The following is a 15605-nucleotide window of genomic DNA, read 5'->3' as shown; positions in this document are numbered from 1 at the left end:
CCCTCCATTCTTTGAGACATAGTATCAAATGTCAACTCTATGAACAGTTTACTATATTAAGAAGACAGCTTTCATTTTATGTCAGAACAGAGGAAGAAATCTATTCCAATTCTATAGTAATTTTAATTACTTTTTGATTCATTGCTTGGTAACTTTGCCCATGATTGAAGTCTCAAGAGTATACCACTAATACAATAAATTATACTGCAAATTCATTAGTTCCCTTTTGTTAGTTATGATCATTCTGAAGTGTAACAGACTATGAAAGGAAGGAAAAAAAATACCTCTCTACAATCACCTACACTTTAAAGAGGCTTTTTTTGTTGTTTCTTCACATACAATAAAGAAAATCCTCCACCAATAAAACAGTGAATTACAAGCTTGTTACATCATTCACCTGAGACCTTATTTCTCTCTACAGCTACCTGAAAGGTGATTGCAGCAAGGTGGATTTAGGTCTCTTTTCCCAAGAAACAAGCAATAGGACAACAGGAAATGGCCTTAAGCTATGCCAGGGGAGGTTTACTTTGGATATTAGGAATAACTGCTTCTCAGAAATGGTAGCAAACATGGGAACAGGCTGCCCAGGGAAGTGGCTGAGTCACCATCCCTGGAAGTATGTAAAAGACATTCAGATGTGGCACTTAGGGACATGGTTTAGTGGCAGACTTGGCAGTGCTGGGTTTAGAGTTGGACTTGATGATATTAAAGGTCTTTTCCAACTTTGATGGAAATGATTCTACAAATACAATCCAAAAGGTGTTTCACAGGAGGCCATGAAAAAAGCAAAACCACATTTTGACAGCTAAACAAACTTAGACTCAAAAAATCAAAGTAGTTACCCAGAAGTACCAATTTCAGTGTTTTAGAAGCTGCATTCCTGCCTCTTACTTGCTATCACTGGCAAAGATAGTAAAGCCATTATTCAATAAAAACATCATCAATGATGGAAAGAATTAGTAAATGCTGACCAGATATGCACAGGTATTATTATTTAACTTCATGACCTAAAAATTCACTTTTCCTGTGTACCTTGGAAAAGGATCTAGCTCCATTCTACAGATAAACCAAAGGCCACAAGGCAGCCCCATAAAGAAGCAGGGAATTAACATAGCATGCCTGAGCAAAGGCATTCAATCCTGGTCACAGACAGCAGACCAGAGCTGCCCCCTTTCCTCAGCTTCAGAAATTAAATTCTTGTGGTTTTGGTTTTTTGAGTTTTGTTTTGATTCTTGGTTTGATTTTTATTTTGTTTTGGTTTGGATTTTTTGCTTGGTTTTGGGGGGACTGTTTTCTTAAAACAAGCCTCAAAGAATATAACAGTAGGTGATGTGAATTGCACAAGGAACTGGATCACAGCAGTTTGCTAAACTTTAAGGCAACAATCATTCAACTTCTTAAAGTTACTTTAATTCTTACTTTAAAAATCCAAATGAATTACAGTATATAACAAATGCTTTACCAACAACACCCAGCTGTGAATATGTCCAGCGTTTTTAAGAAGCATTTACATTTAACACAAGTAAGAGACAAATGCTCTGAATTACCTGCGTGGTTTGCTTCCAGTTCTGTTACGCACAATGTATAAGAGATCAAATAACACCTGCATGGCAGAATGTATTTAAACAAACTTACCAGAAGCATCAGCATAAACGATCCCAGGTATATGACCAGAAAAAACCCAGAAATCATAGCTAGACTGAGAATTCCACGAATCCACCAATTTTTCCATCTATGAAAACAAACACAATAAAAAGCAAGCAGTTATAAATAAAAATAAGTGCCACTTCCTTTACTCACTAAAGTGTATTAGAAACAGTGCTTCTGTTTCTAATACACATTGTTTTATTAAACAGTGTTTAATAAAACAGGAACACAGGAAACACAGAATCAACCAACTATCCAACTAACCAGCATACACAGTAAAAAAAATTCAAGTTAGCCACCTTTCTTCTTCCTCCATGCTTCCCCCAAAAATGTAATTTGCAATTAAACGGATCAACTCCATACTGAGGCTGCTATAAAAACACATCATGACCCTCAAAAAGCAACACATAATCAGCAAGATTGATAGGGGCCCAGTCATGTAAAAGCTTACATATGAAAGAAAGGCTGCAGGTTAAAAGGACACAATCCTGAGAGTAACAGCCAAAACAAAAACCAAACAATCACTGACTTTCCATAGCAGCAAAATAGCTATTTTGCCAGGTAGAGGGTTATCTTTTGAAAGCAGTCCTGTGCTCTTGTGAGTACTGGAACCAGCACAGAAAAACATGTGACAATAACAGGTGATGGATCAAAGTAGCTGTCCTTTTTTGCCCTCATAAACTTTTGCAGCTGCAAGTGGCTACCTAAGGAAAGCAGAATAGAAATTCCTGCTACCATAAAATCACAGAATTATTTAGGTTGGAAAAGACCTTTAAGATCAAGTCCAACCATTACCCCAGCACTGACAGGTCCACCAGTAAACCATGTCCCCGAATGCCACAGCTACAAGTCTTTTACGTACCTCCAGGGACGGTTACTCAGCCACTTCCCTGGGCAGCCTGTTCCAGTGCTTGACAATCCTTTCTGAGAAGAAACTTTTCCTAATATTCAATCTAAATGTCCCCTGGCACAGCTTGAGGCCATCTCCTCTTGTCCTATTGCTTATTACTTGGGAGGAAATATCAACACCCACCTCACCACAACCACTTTTTAAGTAGTTATAGAGAGCTATAAGGTCTCCCCTGAGCCTCCTTTTCCCCAGTTCCCTCAGCCATTCCTCACAGGACTTGTACCCTAGACCCTTCAGCAGCTTTATTGCTCCTCTTTGGACAGACTTCAGCACCTCAAGGCCTTTCTTGTAGTGAGTGTCTCAAAACTGTGGCCTCACCAGTGCTGAGAACAGGGGGATGATCACTATCCTAGTCCTGCTGGCCACCCTAGTTCTGATACAGGACAAGATGCTCTTGGCCACCTGGGCACACTGCTGGCCCATATTCACCTGGCTGTCAACCAATACTCCAAGTTCCTTTTCCACCAGGCAGCTTTCTAGACACTCTTCACCAGTTTCATTGCTCTTTGGACAGACTCCAGCATCTTACTGTCTTTCTTGTAGTGAGAGGCCTAAAACTGAACAGAGTATTTGAGGTGCAGAATGCTTTCCTTGCAAAAGTAAGTGTTTCTTTAAAAAACAAACAAACAAAACCCCCCCACAAACAACTACGAAGTCTTTGATGATGATGTTGGGCTTTTTGTTGTTTTTTTTGGTGCAATTTCTAAAGTAACCAAAATGTTATTTCCCAAACCACCACAGCTCTACCCCCCTGCCTCCAAAGGCCTCTACCAGGAAAAACCAAGAGCCCAGTTAAATAAAAATAAAAATATTAATTAAAACCCTCATCACATGCTCCAATCTGCCATGAAAATGTTTATAGTCAACAATAGTGTGTATTTTATTGTTCATACTCCTTTTTCAGTAGTTTTTCTCCTCTTTTGCCTGTGTTTTTCCCATCAAGAATTTTGCTCTAAGATTACACTGAACCATCTAATCACAAGTTACTTCTAAACATGAAACCCCTACTACCACTTGGAAAAATACTTTTTAATGTTTTGCTTTGTATTAGTCTTGTGTTCCATTGCTGCATCAGGTGATTCATGGGACACTCTTACTTCTGCATCATACTCCAGTTTTAATATAAACTTCAACTATATTAATTTGATTTTCAAATATGTTATTCATTGACAGGTTAATGGTGGCTAAAACCAGTAACTGGATTTGTCTTAAGTATCAGAACAAAGGCACAACAGGCTTTATCGCAACAGATGCTTTATGTTTCTCTATGACATGGGCTATAAAGTAGCAGCTAGCTCCTAGTGGCATATCTATAATGAACAAGGGTCCTTTAAAAGAATTTAACTTCCCTTATGAATAATGTTAAAATATCATATAGTATCTTGAAGGTGTTGACAAGTGCAGCACTGGAAAGACAGCTTCAGTAAGACAAGCTCCACAATGCAGGAAGCCACCTGATAAGTTGTATCTTAACTTTCTACTGGAAAGTTATGGATTCCTCTAAAGGCCAATATTTCTGAGAATGACATTGCAATTCATTCATGTTGCACATTATGACAACAGCTCTGGTGGGACTGCCAGTTGCTAAACTAGCATGTAATTTTGCATCTTGCATTCATGAAGCATCAAGAACTTAATTTTGCATTCAAAGAAACCTTGTGCATATTTCACACCTTTGTGTAAACACTCCAATAAAGAATTTCAAGCATGTGAAACAGGAAAGGTTTTGCCTGCACCTCTTCATTGTAGTCTTTGGGTGTGACCATGCAAGTGCCTTTTGGAACAAGTCTGATTTGGAGACCTAAGACTTCTGCAGCATTTAACATGGCAAGTGAAGTCTGAAAGTGACAGGAACTAGATACTGCTTGCACCACGATGGTGGTGGAGAATGCCATGTTCTGCCTACAGCTGGTGCAGTTTAGAAACAGGCTTTTTGAAACCTGGGAACAATACATTTGTTCACAGCTCCCAGACATCCCAACACAAACAGACAATGGATTAGAAAAGGAGCAATTAAAAAAAAAGGAAAAAAGTAGTTTCACACTGCTGTTGGAGATACCTACTGGAGACCAGTTTTTATGTAAGGTTTTGGAATATTTTAATCACAGTCTGGATTAGAGGTCCTTCTTCCAACTCTTGTGATACCTAAAATGAACTAAAAATACACATTCGATATTGCTTGGCTCCTTACATCTTACATTGCCTTACTGAAAAAATGTGATGTGAATTGCCACCTCCAAATGGTTTGACTGATCAAATGTTGTAAAAGAGACTGCATAAAAAAAATTATACTAGGAACTTTATTACTCCTCTGTGAATAAGCAGATCCCCAGAATAATCTATCTATCTATGCACATACACTTTCCCCTGCATTTGCTAGCCCTTAAGCTCCTTTGAGCAGGATTTGAAGGCAGAAACCTAGGTTTGGAAAGAGATGGTAGGAAAAAAAATTAATGTTGTTTCAAAAGGTATGACAATAAAAGCTATGTTGTACTTAACTATAAAGAAAAATTATTCAGAAGTATAAATGCTGTCAGAAAAAGCTAGCAAAGCTCATCCAGAGAATTTACACTTTCTTCCTTCTCATTCATACACAAATGCCACCACCCTTAATCTTGAATATAGGAAATCAGTTTATTTTAATTCCCAGAATTAGTTACTCTGGAAATCAAAACCAAATATTCTTTAGCCTATTTTGTTGCAATGCTTACACTGAGCACCAGCAAATCTTTATGTAAACTGATGTAAACTGTAGCTAAACATTGCAGCAGTGTACTTAGAAACATATGCAGTGAACAATCTTCTGGTATATGCAAAAAATATTACACTGAAGGAACTGTCAAAGAATAAATGAATCAATGATATCCAGTAAAAACTTAACCTTGAATTTACATGCACATCATATGAAATTTAAAACTGCAGCATAATCTTTATGAATTTTAGCCAGCAGCTATTACATTTGAGATCTGTTGGTTTTACTATACCTGGCAGACAAGCCTGACAAAGCCCTTTTGAGGATTTCTGGAGTGCTGTCTGTTGGTGGAGGAATATCGGGAACATCTAAATCACTTCTAAGGTCCAACTCACAAAGCCTTTTTTCCAAATCCTCCTCCTATGAAGGAAAAAGAAAAAAAAAAAAACAAAAAGGCAAACACCCAAGGTCATTAGTTATTATGTCAAGAAACATTATTCAGAGTCAAAAAACATTGCTTTAGGAACTGATAATATTTACATTACCTTTTAAAAAGACAGCAGTGGTATACTAGTGAAACTGCAGATGTTTTAGGAGACAAATATATCCCAATAAATATTTATAAGAAGACCAGAAGTCAGATGTTGTGACATTACCTACTGTGCTCAAGAATCTTCTCATTCTAGGCACTTTTACAGCCCACATAGAGAAAGCATGAGGATATATTTTTCCAGAAATGCTGCAGCTGACACAGAACACATAAGTTTAACAGAAATCTCCAACCCTCCAAGACATTCTGTCGCATCTCAAACTAACCTTTTATGGAATAAGGAGAAGGGTTTCTTGGTGGTTTAATGACACATTAAGAAACAAAAAAATTAAACTGAATGCTTGAAAAATAGTCCCTTTGTACAATGAACAGAGATTGCTGGCACAATCTCATACATACATACAATCATAGAATAGTTAGGGCTGGAAAGGAACTTAAGATCATCTAGTTCCAACCCCCCTGCCATGGGCAGGGACACATCACACTAAACCATATCACCCAAGGCTACATACATACATGAGGACTTGAACCCTCCAGCTCAAAAAGAATAACTCAAAACCAAACTGTGAAGTGACCAAGTGTTCTACAGAGTCTTACTAAGAGTAATTTCTTGTATGACTCCAACACTGCAGCTGTTTCTTCCGTATTCACTAATGACCATTCAGGAAGACATCATCTGTACAGACTGTGTGTCTAACCCAAATGGAAAACAGGCAGCACATTTTTTGGTGACAGTAACAAACTACCACCACCAGAGTAGATTGTCAAGACTATTTTCTCCCTCATTTAGAGCCAACACTAAAGGTGCTGATGATTTCACAAAATTTACTTCACTTGTTCTAATGTTACAAACACCCCAACTCCAGAGAGTCAGAATGCTGCACTCAGCCCTGGTGCAGCAATAAGGAAGAGAGCTGCCTCCAGCTCAGTGTCTGGCTCTCTTGAGACCTTAACTTCCTCCTGACCTATCTCACCTCCTTACAAGCCCAAGCAGCTTCAACCCTGCCCTGCTACTTCAGGTTCATCAGTTCTTAACAGCTCTGGGATTCTGACTGTGCTTGAGAACCTTTTTCACACCCCCCCACCCCCATACTGCTATTTCTCAGTTTCACACTCTTTCCAACTTTCTTATCACAGATCTCAGGGGGTTTTGTCCTTAATCTATTTCCACAAACATGACTGCTTTTCTTTCCTACTTTTCCTTAACAATATTATTTTTTTCCTTTTTTTCTGAGGATTTTTGGCATTTTGGAAGACAGCAGAGATATGTCCTCCCTTTTGCCCCATCCGTAAGGCATGACAGAATTAAGGTGGCCTACAATCCCAGCCACTGCATGTTACTCTATAGGCTATCACCTTTTCCTCTTAATCCATTGGGTTTTGCCAGGAAGTTACATTCCAGTGTTCTCAGTGACTGACCTTTGTAAGGAACACAGGTGGAGAAGATAAGGCTGTGCAAGCCCCAGTGTTCAAAGTCAAGGCCTAAGCCTATACCCATAAGCCTATACGACAGGCACAGCGCTGTCGTGGCCATGGGGAAGTCGGGGGTCCCGCACAGCCTTGGACGACGGGGAGCTGACCAGGGTGCTGCAGGAGAACCCTCCCCGCTGAGCAGGGCTGTACCCCAGGCTCCACACACATCGGCGCTCTGCCCAGCTCCAGTCCGAGGGAAAACAACATCCCTTTCGGTTTTAAAGTGGTTTTCTCTTTTTAGAACCGTGAGCTGGCACTGTACACATGCACAAGTGAAACAGGGAACAAAGGAAGAGCAATTATCCTTTTTAATGTTAGGCCTGTGTTTTTCTCATTCACTTGATGTACCACATACATGCCCAAAATTATATTCTTGAATGGGTTTTACACCACTTCTTTGAAAAACATGGTCAATACTTTCCCTATTTCTTGAAACCCCACAGCTGAATAATTATTAGACAGATATTGCCTATAATGAATACAAGTTGTCATGGTTTTAAACCCAGCTGGCAACTCAGTATCACTTAGCCACTTGCTCACCCATGCCATGCCCCTTCTCCCCTCCCCAGGTGGGATGGGGAGAAAAATCAAAAGCAAGTAAAACCCCTGGGCTGAGATAAGAACAGTTTATTAAACTAAAATGAAGTACAATATAATACCACTCATAATGTGATGAAGGAAATAACAAGGAGAGAAACATAAAACTAACAAGAAAGGAAAAAAGAACCAATAAACAAGAGCAGTGCATAATAAAGTTGCTCGCTACCTGCTGATCAATACCCAGCCCAACCAAAGCAGCAATCAGTCCCTTCCAGGTAACTGCCCCCAGTTTAGATACTGGGTACAATGTGCTGTGGTATGGAATACCCCTCTGGCTGGTTCAGGTCAGGTGTCCTGTTTCTGCTCCCTCACAGCATCTTGTGCCCCTCCTCAATGGCAGAGTATGAGAGACTGAAAAGCTCTTGACTTAATATAAACACTACTCAGCAACAACTAAAACTTTAGTGTGTTATTGATATTATTCTCATACTAAATCCAGAACAGCACTGTGCCAGCTACTGGGAAGAAAAATAACTCTGTCCAAGCCAAAACCAGGACACAAGTTAAAAAATGTGGATATGCTGTGGTCCAGACTTCAGAAAGTCTGTAAAACACCTGAAAAGCACAAAAATAAATAAAAAATTACTGTGCTTGCAATGTTGCTATTCAGAGATGTTTCTCATAGTGTTGTACCACAGCTTAGGAAGTCAACTATTGCTGCAATGGGGGTGGGGGTCACAGATCTCTTCCAAAGCCATATTCCAGTGACTGTGACCTACACTGGAGTACAGCAAGCCCTGTACAGTTATAGAAGACACTACTTATTGTGCAGATGATGGGCATTAATCCTGGCCCTAAAACCATGCCTTAGCTTCTTTAATATTAATCCCTGCTTGCACATGGCAGAGATGTCCTCTCATTTAAGCACATGTAACTAAGAACACCCCCAAACCTTTTTATTCCATTTAAGGCATTTTGGTATTGCAGAACATGTTTCCATGCTCAAAGGTGTTTAAACAACAACAAAAACAAAAACTCAAAACGAAAAAAAAACCCACAAAAAATCCCACAAGAAAAAAAAAATAAAAATTAATTATTAATATCTGAATTCATATTCCTCTGATATTTAAGACACAACTGTTACTTATGCACTTCATTAGAAGTATTATTTTAGATTTGCACTTTCCAACATCTGAATTCACAGGGGCATATGGCATTTTTCAGACTATTTGAATACCTTGAAGAAGGGTTGCTATTTATGCAATATGTTTTTCAGCAGCTTATGCTTCATACTGCTGATACTGGGAGCTTGGCTGGTGCGAACTGCAAGTTGCATAGAACTTGCATTTAGACATTTTTTAGCTTTACATCACTACAACAACCTGTGAGAGACATCCCCCCCCAAATATCTTCAATTTCCCTTTGTAACATAACTCAGAAATGACCTTGAACACTTCATTTTCCAATTAATTGTTATAATGGCCACAACCATTTCCTGAATACAGCATCTAGTTTGCAAAGTCAGAAGCCACAGAGGAAGTTGTGCCCTAAAAGCTAGCTATTTGTCTACTGCATCATGAAGTGCTTAGTGAATCCCATCACTGGGGGACAAGTTTTTCTTGCTGATTATTGCCTTAATTATTTTACATGATTGATTATAAACATTCCTGTTTATACCCACAAATAATGAAAACCATTAAGAAATGAAATGCTAAGTTAATCATTATCAAAGCCCTCAGAAAACAGAAAAGTCAAGAGTCTTGCTACTTCAGCTTGACTCTGTAGTAGAAGCAGCTTTGGAGTTCAGTATAAAACCAAGCAGGTCTGGGATTTGGCCAAGCTGAACACACAGTAACAATAAGGGCCTGTGAGGGGTATTAACTGAAATGCCATGGGTCTCATACCATGAGCAGGTATTCATTAGGTTTTCAAAGGTTAACTGAAAACAGCAGAAGTTGTACTGTCATAAGCAACTAAGGCATCATTCAACCCCAACTCCAAATTAAATGTTTGATCCAAGGTGTTTTCATTTTGTTCTAGTGTTCACAAACTGCAAGTGACAGAGCCTTTTACATGCAGAAGGTGTGCCACTCTTGTCTCCTTGATTCATATCCCAAGTGTCTACAACGGATAGATTTTGCAATAAGGTTATGGCTTGCTTCTGTTCATTTGAAGGCACAGGAACAGCGTGCTCAAGAGAATTTATTTGATCACTTCATATAATACAAGTCAAACAAGTCTGCCCTAAAAAGTACAGGGAAGAAAGCAAACACGACAGTTATTCACACACTACAATCAACACATGATAAAAAAAGTCTATGTGAAACACTACTATGCTCAGCACTTTTCATCATTTCCAAAGTATCCCAAGACAAAGGTTTATTTAGTTATACAGTTCTGTTTTAATTTTGGTATTCTTAAGACTTCCACCCCTAAGCTAAATGTTCTGTGTAAGACCATAAATACTTGTCCATACAAAGGAGAAACTCAAACAGTCAGAAACTTGAGCCTCCCTAACAGGAGTTCAAGATGTGACATCTTGCCATAAATTAAGCTTCTATGTGGATTTCTGCTTGCTGGCTACTTCATAACACCTACCAGAATATAGCCATGTGTCATGCAGAAAAAAAAAGACACCTCAGTCATTCATCACCTAAAAGGATATACTCATCTGAATTGATGTTTTGTACTGCATGCTCTCCACTACAATTAACACGTGCCAATTGAACCAGACAGAGAATTATTATAGTTACAAAAGCATTTGCAATGTTTCACATGTACTGCATTTTTTCCAGGACACAATAAGGAATTCCCAAGTAGACAGCAAATATGTTTTTCTTGGAAAATGCACCATCGACATAAAAAGCAAATGAGAAAACAAAGACATTTTCCAATAGCTTATATGAAAAAAATAACAAGAAAAAAAGTTAGCAAGCAAAATAATTGTCATTTTACCTGTGCAAGTGTTACTTAAAGTAAGTTTTTTCCTCCAGCCTTGACCTTTCCACAGTACCTCTCATAAGCTTTACAATGAAGTCAATAGTTTAGACCACATCACAGAACATCTAATTAGATGTACCTTGATACCTTCCTCTAAAGTCAAGATATCAAAGTGTCAGAAGATACTGAATAATGAAACCTTTTTTTCCAATCTGTTAAAGACTGACATATGCAGAAACACAAACAAGAGGACTGCACACACCGAATCCAAGACTGAAACCTACAGATCCTTTATTATCTGCATCAGAACTAATTCACCACCACTTCCACAAAAACAGAGGTTTGGAAATAGTCAACTCTCATTATTACCATGCTTGCAGCAGACAGATTAGAGGTCAGACTTCTCTGTGAAAATTAAGTAGGTCCATTTTCTGGGTATTCCAAAAGAAGGAAGTCAAATGAAGTGACTAAGTGATCCATGACAGACTTCATTGTTCCACCATAACCCATACTGCCATTTACCTCCAAGCAGGTCTGGGAGGTTTTGGGCATCAAAGACTCAAGTCCCAAACCCAGTTTCACAGGTCTGAGCAACTTATCTAGCAACTGATTCCCTGGAAGGTCTGTCTCATGGAACAGAAGCAGCTTTTTCAATACCAAAGCAGAAACAGTGGTCAGCAATTCTGGACTTTTTTAAGTTACAAATAATTAACAATGACCTTAGGCACACAGTCTCTTGTTCCCATGGCCAGCAATGCAACACGATTACACTGCCCCCTTCCCATCCTACTCTGACAACTCTGCACAGCACAAAAGCTAATAACTGTGTGATTACTTCCAGGATACTTCAAAAAAAAATGACAGTATCTGAGAACAGTGCCATTTGTATTTAACAAAGAATGCAAACAACTGGAGCTTTAAAAGAAGTGTGAACACAGAAATCAATCTGTAAAACTTTAACTGACTTATACATATTAAGTATTTGAATGCCAAGTCATTCCTCTTTGCTCCCAAGGGCCACAGAGTGTGTATGGAGGCACTAACAAGACATTCTTAGGAAAACAGTGTCCAGGGCAAGCAGCAGCAAGTAAGAAAGGGGCAACCAAAAAATCACTCCCGTATGCCACAGAAACAACAGGCTTGTGGAATTTTAAAGCCATACAGGGCAAAGGCATGTTCATGGGAACTTCACAAAAAAGTCAGTTGCTCACTAGCTTGTTGAGCCAATTAAGGCATCCAGACTTGCAAAGCCTGGAAACTTCAGGAAGAAGCTTCACTAAGAGCGTGCCATATTCCTTCATATAAACCCAATGAAGTTAACTTTCATTTGAAATTATATGCACATAGAAATGGCTACCAATTGTTTCCAATTTGTGGTAAAAAAAAAAACACATGCAGATGAGAAAAAAACCCAAAACCCAGCCTGACTTAGAGTCAGTAGGAAATGGGCATCTATGGACATAGTAAGCATAACATGAAAAGTATCAGATTACACACTGAAAACAGGACTAAAAGTACAGAAGATAAACCCCTGCAGACTTTTAGTATTTGTGAATTTCTTCAGCAAACACAGAGCACTCCTCCACTTTGTCAAACAAGGTGCTCTAAAGCACATCGCCTTTATGTATCTGGAAGTCTGAATTAATAGGGTCAACAGCAGAAGCAGCACAAAGCAGTTACCATATGAAAAGAGACAAACAGGTTTTTTCCTTCATTACAAGCAGAGGGAGAGGGAGATGTTCCTGAGCTGTGTACTAGGAAGCACTGGAAACCCACTGCACCATGGCTATGCTGAGAAGTTATGAACAAAATAACAAGTTTGGGATCTAAATATGCAATTACTACACCAGTGGACAATAGGCTATCCACATGTTGTGAAGGTCAGGCAAGAAGTAGAGTGGAAAGATAACTATCTAGGAAGGCCTATAATGTGGCATCTGTGAATCCAGATGACCAGATGCTTCTCATCGGATCACCTACAGCAGTCATTACCTGCGTACTCATATTCAAAATGGAGACTCAAACTGTGACCCACCTATTGAAAACTTGGTACAAAATGCTGTTTATTTTTACAGTTACCTAAGGCACTAAGGACAGCTTAATATGTGAAAACAATCCTTATTGTTGCTTGTGAGCCGTAACAAGGCTCACTAGCACTGTGCACATCACAGATAGGTTGGAGTGTAATGGGAACAAGTTCCCCAAAATAATCCACATCTTCTGTGATGTGGAAAAGGGTTTCCATATCTAACAGTTCAAGCGATCATCACAAATGTATACATATTGACATACGTCAGTAACCAACATCCTAGCACAGCAGCAGCGTTCCTTCCGTACAACATCATCTGAAACTGGGTGAAACACTAGGCTGTCAAGCAGCTAAAGTAAAAGCACAGTGGCCACAGAGTTTCTCTCTGAAATTATGCAGATAAATAGTATTAGCAACTTTTAGGCCTACCCTTCTGAGATCTGGAGAGCAGAGGGTTTAAATGGGATGGATTGTTTGGAGGCAGCTCACTGTGCACCTCAGAAACAAACTTAGGCTATAAAATATAGCAAATCTGAACAATGCCACAGAAAACCAGAATTTTGAGCACACTGCAACAAGAAAACAAGTTTAAAAAGTTAATTCTCATCTACAGAGAAATACTCTCTGCACAGCTACAGCCTAAATGTTACTTTATGTGATGGCAGCCCTCAATGCAGCTCAGTACTACAAAGTTCATTAGTCTTGAGTTCACACAACCAAAGTGCAGAATAGAACCCGACTATTAAGTTTCACTTTCCAGTTCCTTGGGAAGTTCCTTATTTCCAGTCCCAATGCCCAAGGCAGACTACACAATCTGCAACTTCAGCATCCATGCAGGTTTAAATGATCACAGATTCAGGAGTCCTCAACCATGTATTGCAAACTCAATTTAGCAATCAGAAAGCTTGTTGGCTTTTTTCTTTTTTAATTCCAGTTGCCAAATGAGAGCATCTCTTTCGTTTTATTCAGACAATTAGCAACAGTGATGTGCTTAGCTTTCTGTAGGGATAAGCCACACAAACAAAAGAACAGCACTGTGGCTGTTTTGCCACTGTAATGAACCTGCTGCATAGACTTAGTATTTTGAAAACCTCTTGCCTTTGCAGAAATGCCATACTGAAAGTCCTTTCCGGGCCAGAGATGAATGCTATCAACTAAAAGGCCATAAAACAGAATCAGTTGCTGGGGCAGTGCTGACACACCCTTTAACCAGAGCAGATCACCATTCCCTGCTTGTTTCCATGCGGCCACACTGGCCCAACCACACTGAAGCACACTCTTTGGCTGTCCCAGTGTCCTGCGTTTGGCTGGGACAGAGTTAATTTTCTTCTCAGTAGCTGGTGCAGTGCTGTGTTTAAGATTTAGTATGAGAATAATACTGATAACACACTGAAGTTTTAGTTCTTGCCGAGTAGTGTTCATACTAAGTCAAGGACTTTTCAGCCTCTCATGCTCTGCCACTGAGGGACACAGGAAGCCGGCAGGAAGCAGAGACAGGACATCCAACCTGAACTAGGCAAAGAGGTATTCCATAGCACAGCACATCATGCTCAGTGTATAAACCAGGGGGAGTTGGCCAGGAGGAGCTGCTTGGTTTGGGTATTGGTCAGCAGGTGGTGAGCAACTGTACTGTGCATCACTTGTCTTCCTTGAGTTTTATTCCTCTCTCTTTTCGTTGTCTCTTTCCATTACAATTATTATTACTATATTTTCCTTTAAACTGTTATCTCAGGCCATAATTTCTACCCTTGTTTTCCCACTCTCCTCCCCACCCCACCGCGCTGTTGGGGGTGATAGGGCAGCTGCCTGGTACTTCGTTCCGGGCTGAGGCTCAACGCCGACACCCAGCGACCCCGGCCAGGGGTGAACTAAAACACACACTCTGGTAGGGCACAGCCCGGCGGCACCGGACGCTTCCATTGCGGCTTCGGAAAGGGTGGCAGTGGGGCAGCACAGGCGTGGGCCCCTCACCGCTGCGCACAGGGTGCTGAGGCCGCTTGTCGCTGCCGTCCCCCGCCCCTGCTCCGGATGGGCCCAGCCGTGCGCTGAGAGGACGGCAGTTCTGCTTGCCGGCTCCCACCCGCACTCCTGCCCCAGCGGCCCCGCGCCCTCACCTTATCGCTGCCCCCCTCCTCCGCCGCTTCTTCTTCCTCCTCCGCCTCCTCTGCGGCCGCCCTCCGCTGCCGCCGCCGCGCCGACATCGCGCCGCTGGAGCTCAGCGCTCTCCCGGGGGCGAGCGGCTGCAGGCGGGGCCGGGCCGATCGGGAGGCCGCACCGCGGAAAGCGGCCGCCGCCGCTGACCTTCTCCTCGGAGGAGCCCGGCGCTATCCCCACTGCCGCCGGGACCGGAGTCGCTCTCGCTGCGGACGCCGCAGCCCCTGCTCCGGAGCAAAGAAGCGCCCGCGGCGGCGGTTGAGGCGGAGAGGGTGGGGCGATGCCGCCCAGGTGCGCCGGACGCTCCGCCCTCCGACATTGGCCCCGGCGCAAGGGGCGGAGCGGAGCGGAGCCGCGCCTCACGGGGGTACCGCGGCCGCGGGCAGGGCGCAGCGCCCAGCACTCTAGGCCTGGTCTGCTCTGTGGCTCCCCAGGATGGCTGGGGCGGTGGGGACGCTCGGGCTTCTTCCTGTGCCGCCCCACAAACCCCCGCAACACGGGCGTGCGCCACAAAGGCTGTGTTCTCCTGTGTGTCAGAGCGGCTCCGGCACGCTGCGGGCCTGCAGGGAGACAGGCAGACATCTCCACATAGACCCGGAGCCAGCTCTGTGTAGATAGCCGTGGACGTAGGTGCTGCAGCTTGCGTGGGCGCTGCTGGTTGTGGAGTGCT

General features: G+C 41.6%; 1 protein-coding gene across 1 annotated transcript in view; it reads right to left on the bottom strand.

Annotated features, from left to right (window-relative positions):
* The window catches only part of CDS1 (CDP-diacylglycerol synthase 1), a 32665-nt gene extending 17483 nt beyond the window's left edge, over positions 1-15182 (bottom strand). Inside the window, exons 1-3 of the mRNA XM_034064866.1 lie at positions 14896-15182; positions 5542-5669; positions 1636-1732 (exon numbers count right to left, since the gene is read on the bottom strand). Of these exons, the coding sequence (XP_033920757.1) occupies positions 1636-1732; positions 5542-5669; positions 14896-14982 (312 nt within the window). The 5' untranslated portion in view covers positions 14983-15182. The remainder of the gene's footprint in view (positions 1-1635; positions 1733-5541; positions 5670-14895) is intronic.
* Positions 15183-15605: the final 423 nt, after the last annotated feature.

This window comes from Melopsittacus undulatus, chromosome 7 (assembly GCF_012275295.1).
Source record: "Melopsittacus undulatus isolate bMelUnd1 chromosome 7, bMelUnd1.mat.Z, whole genome shotgun sequence".
NCBI classification, from domain to species: domain Eukaryota; kingdom Metazoa; phylum Chordata; class Aves; order Psittaciformes; family Psittaculidae; genus Melopsittacus; species Melopsittacus undulatus.
Note: the sequence above shows the minus strand (reverse complement) of the source record. Positions and strands in the feature narration are given on the sequence as shown.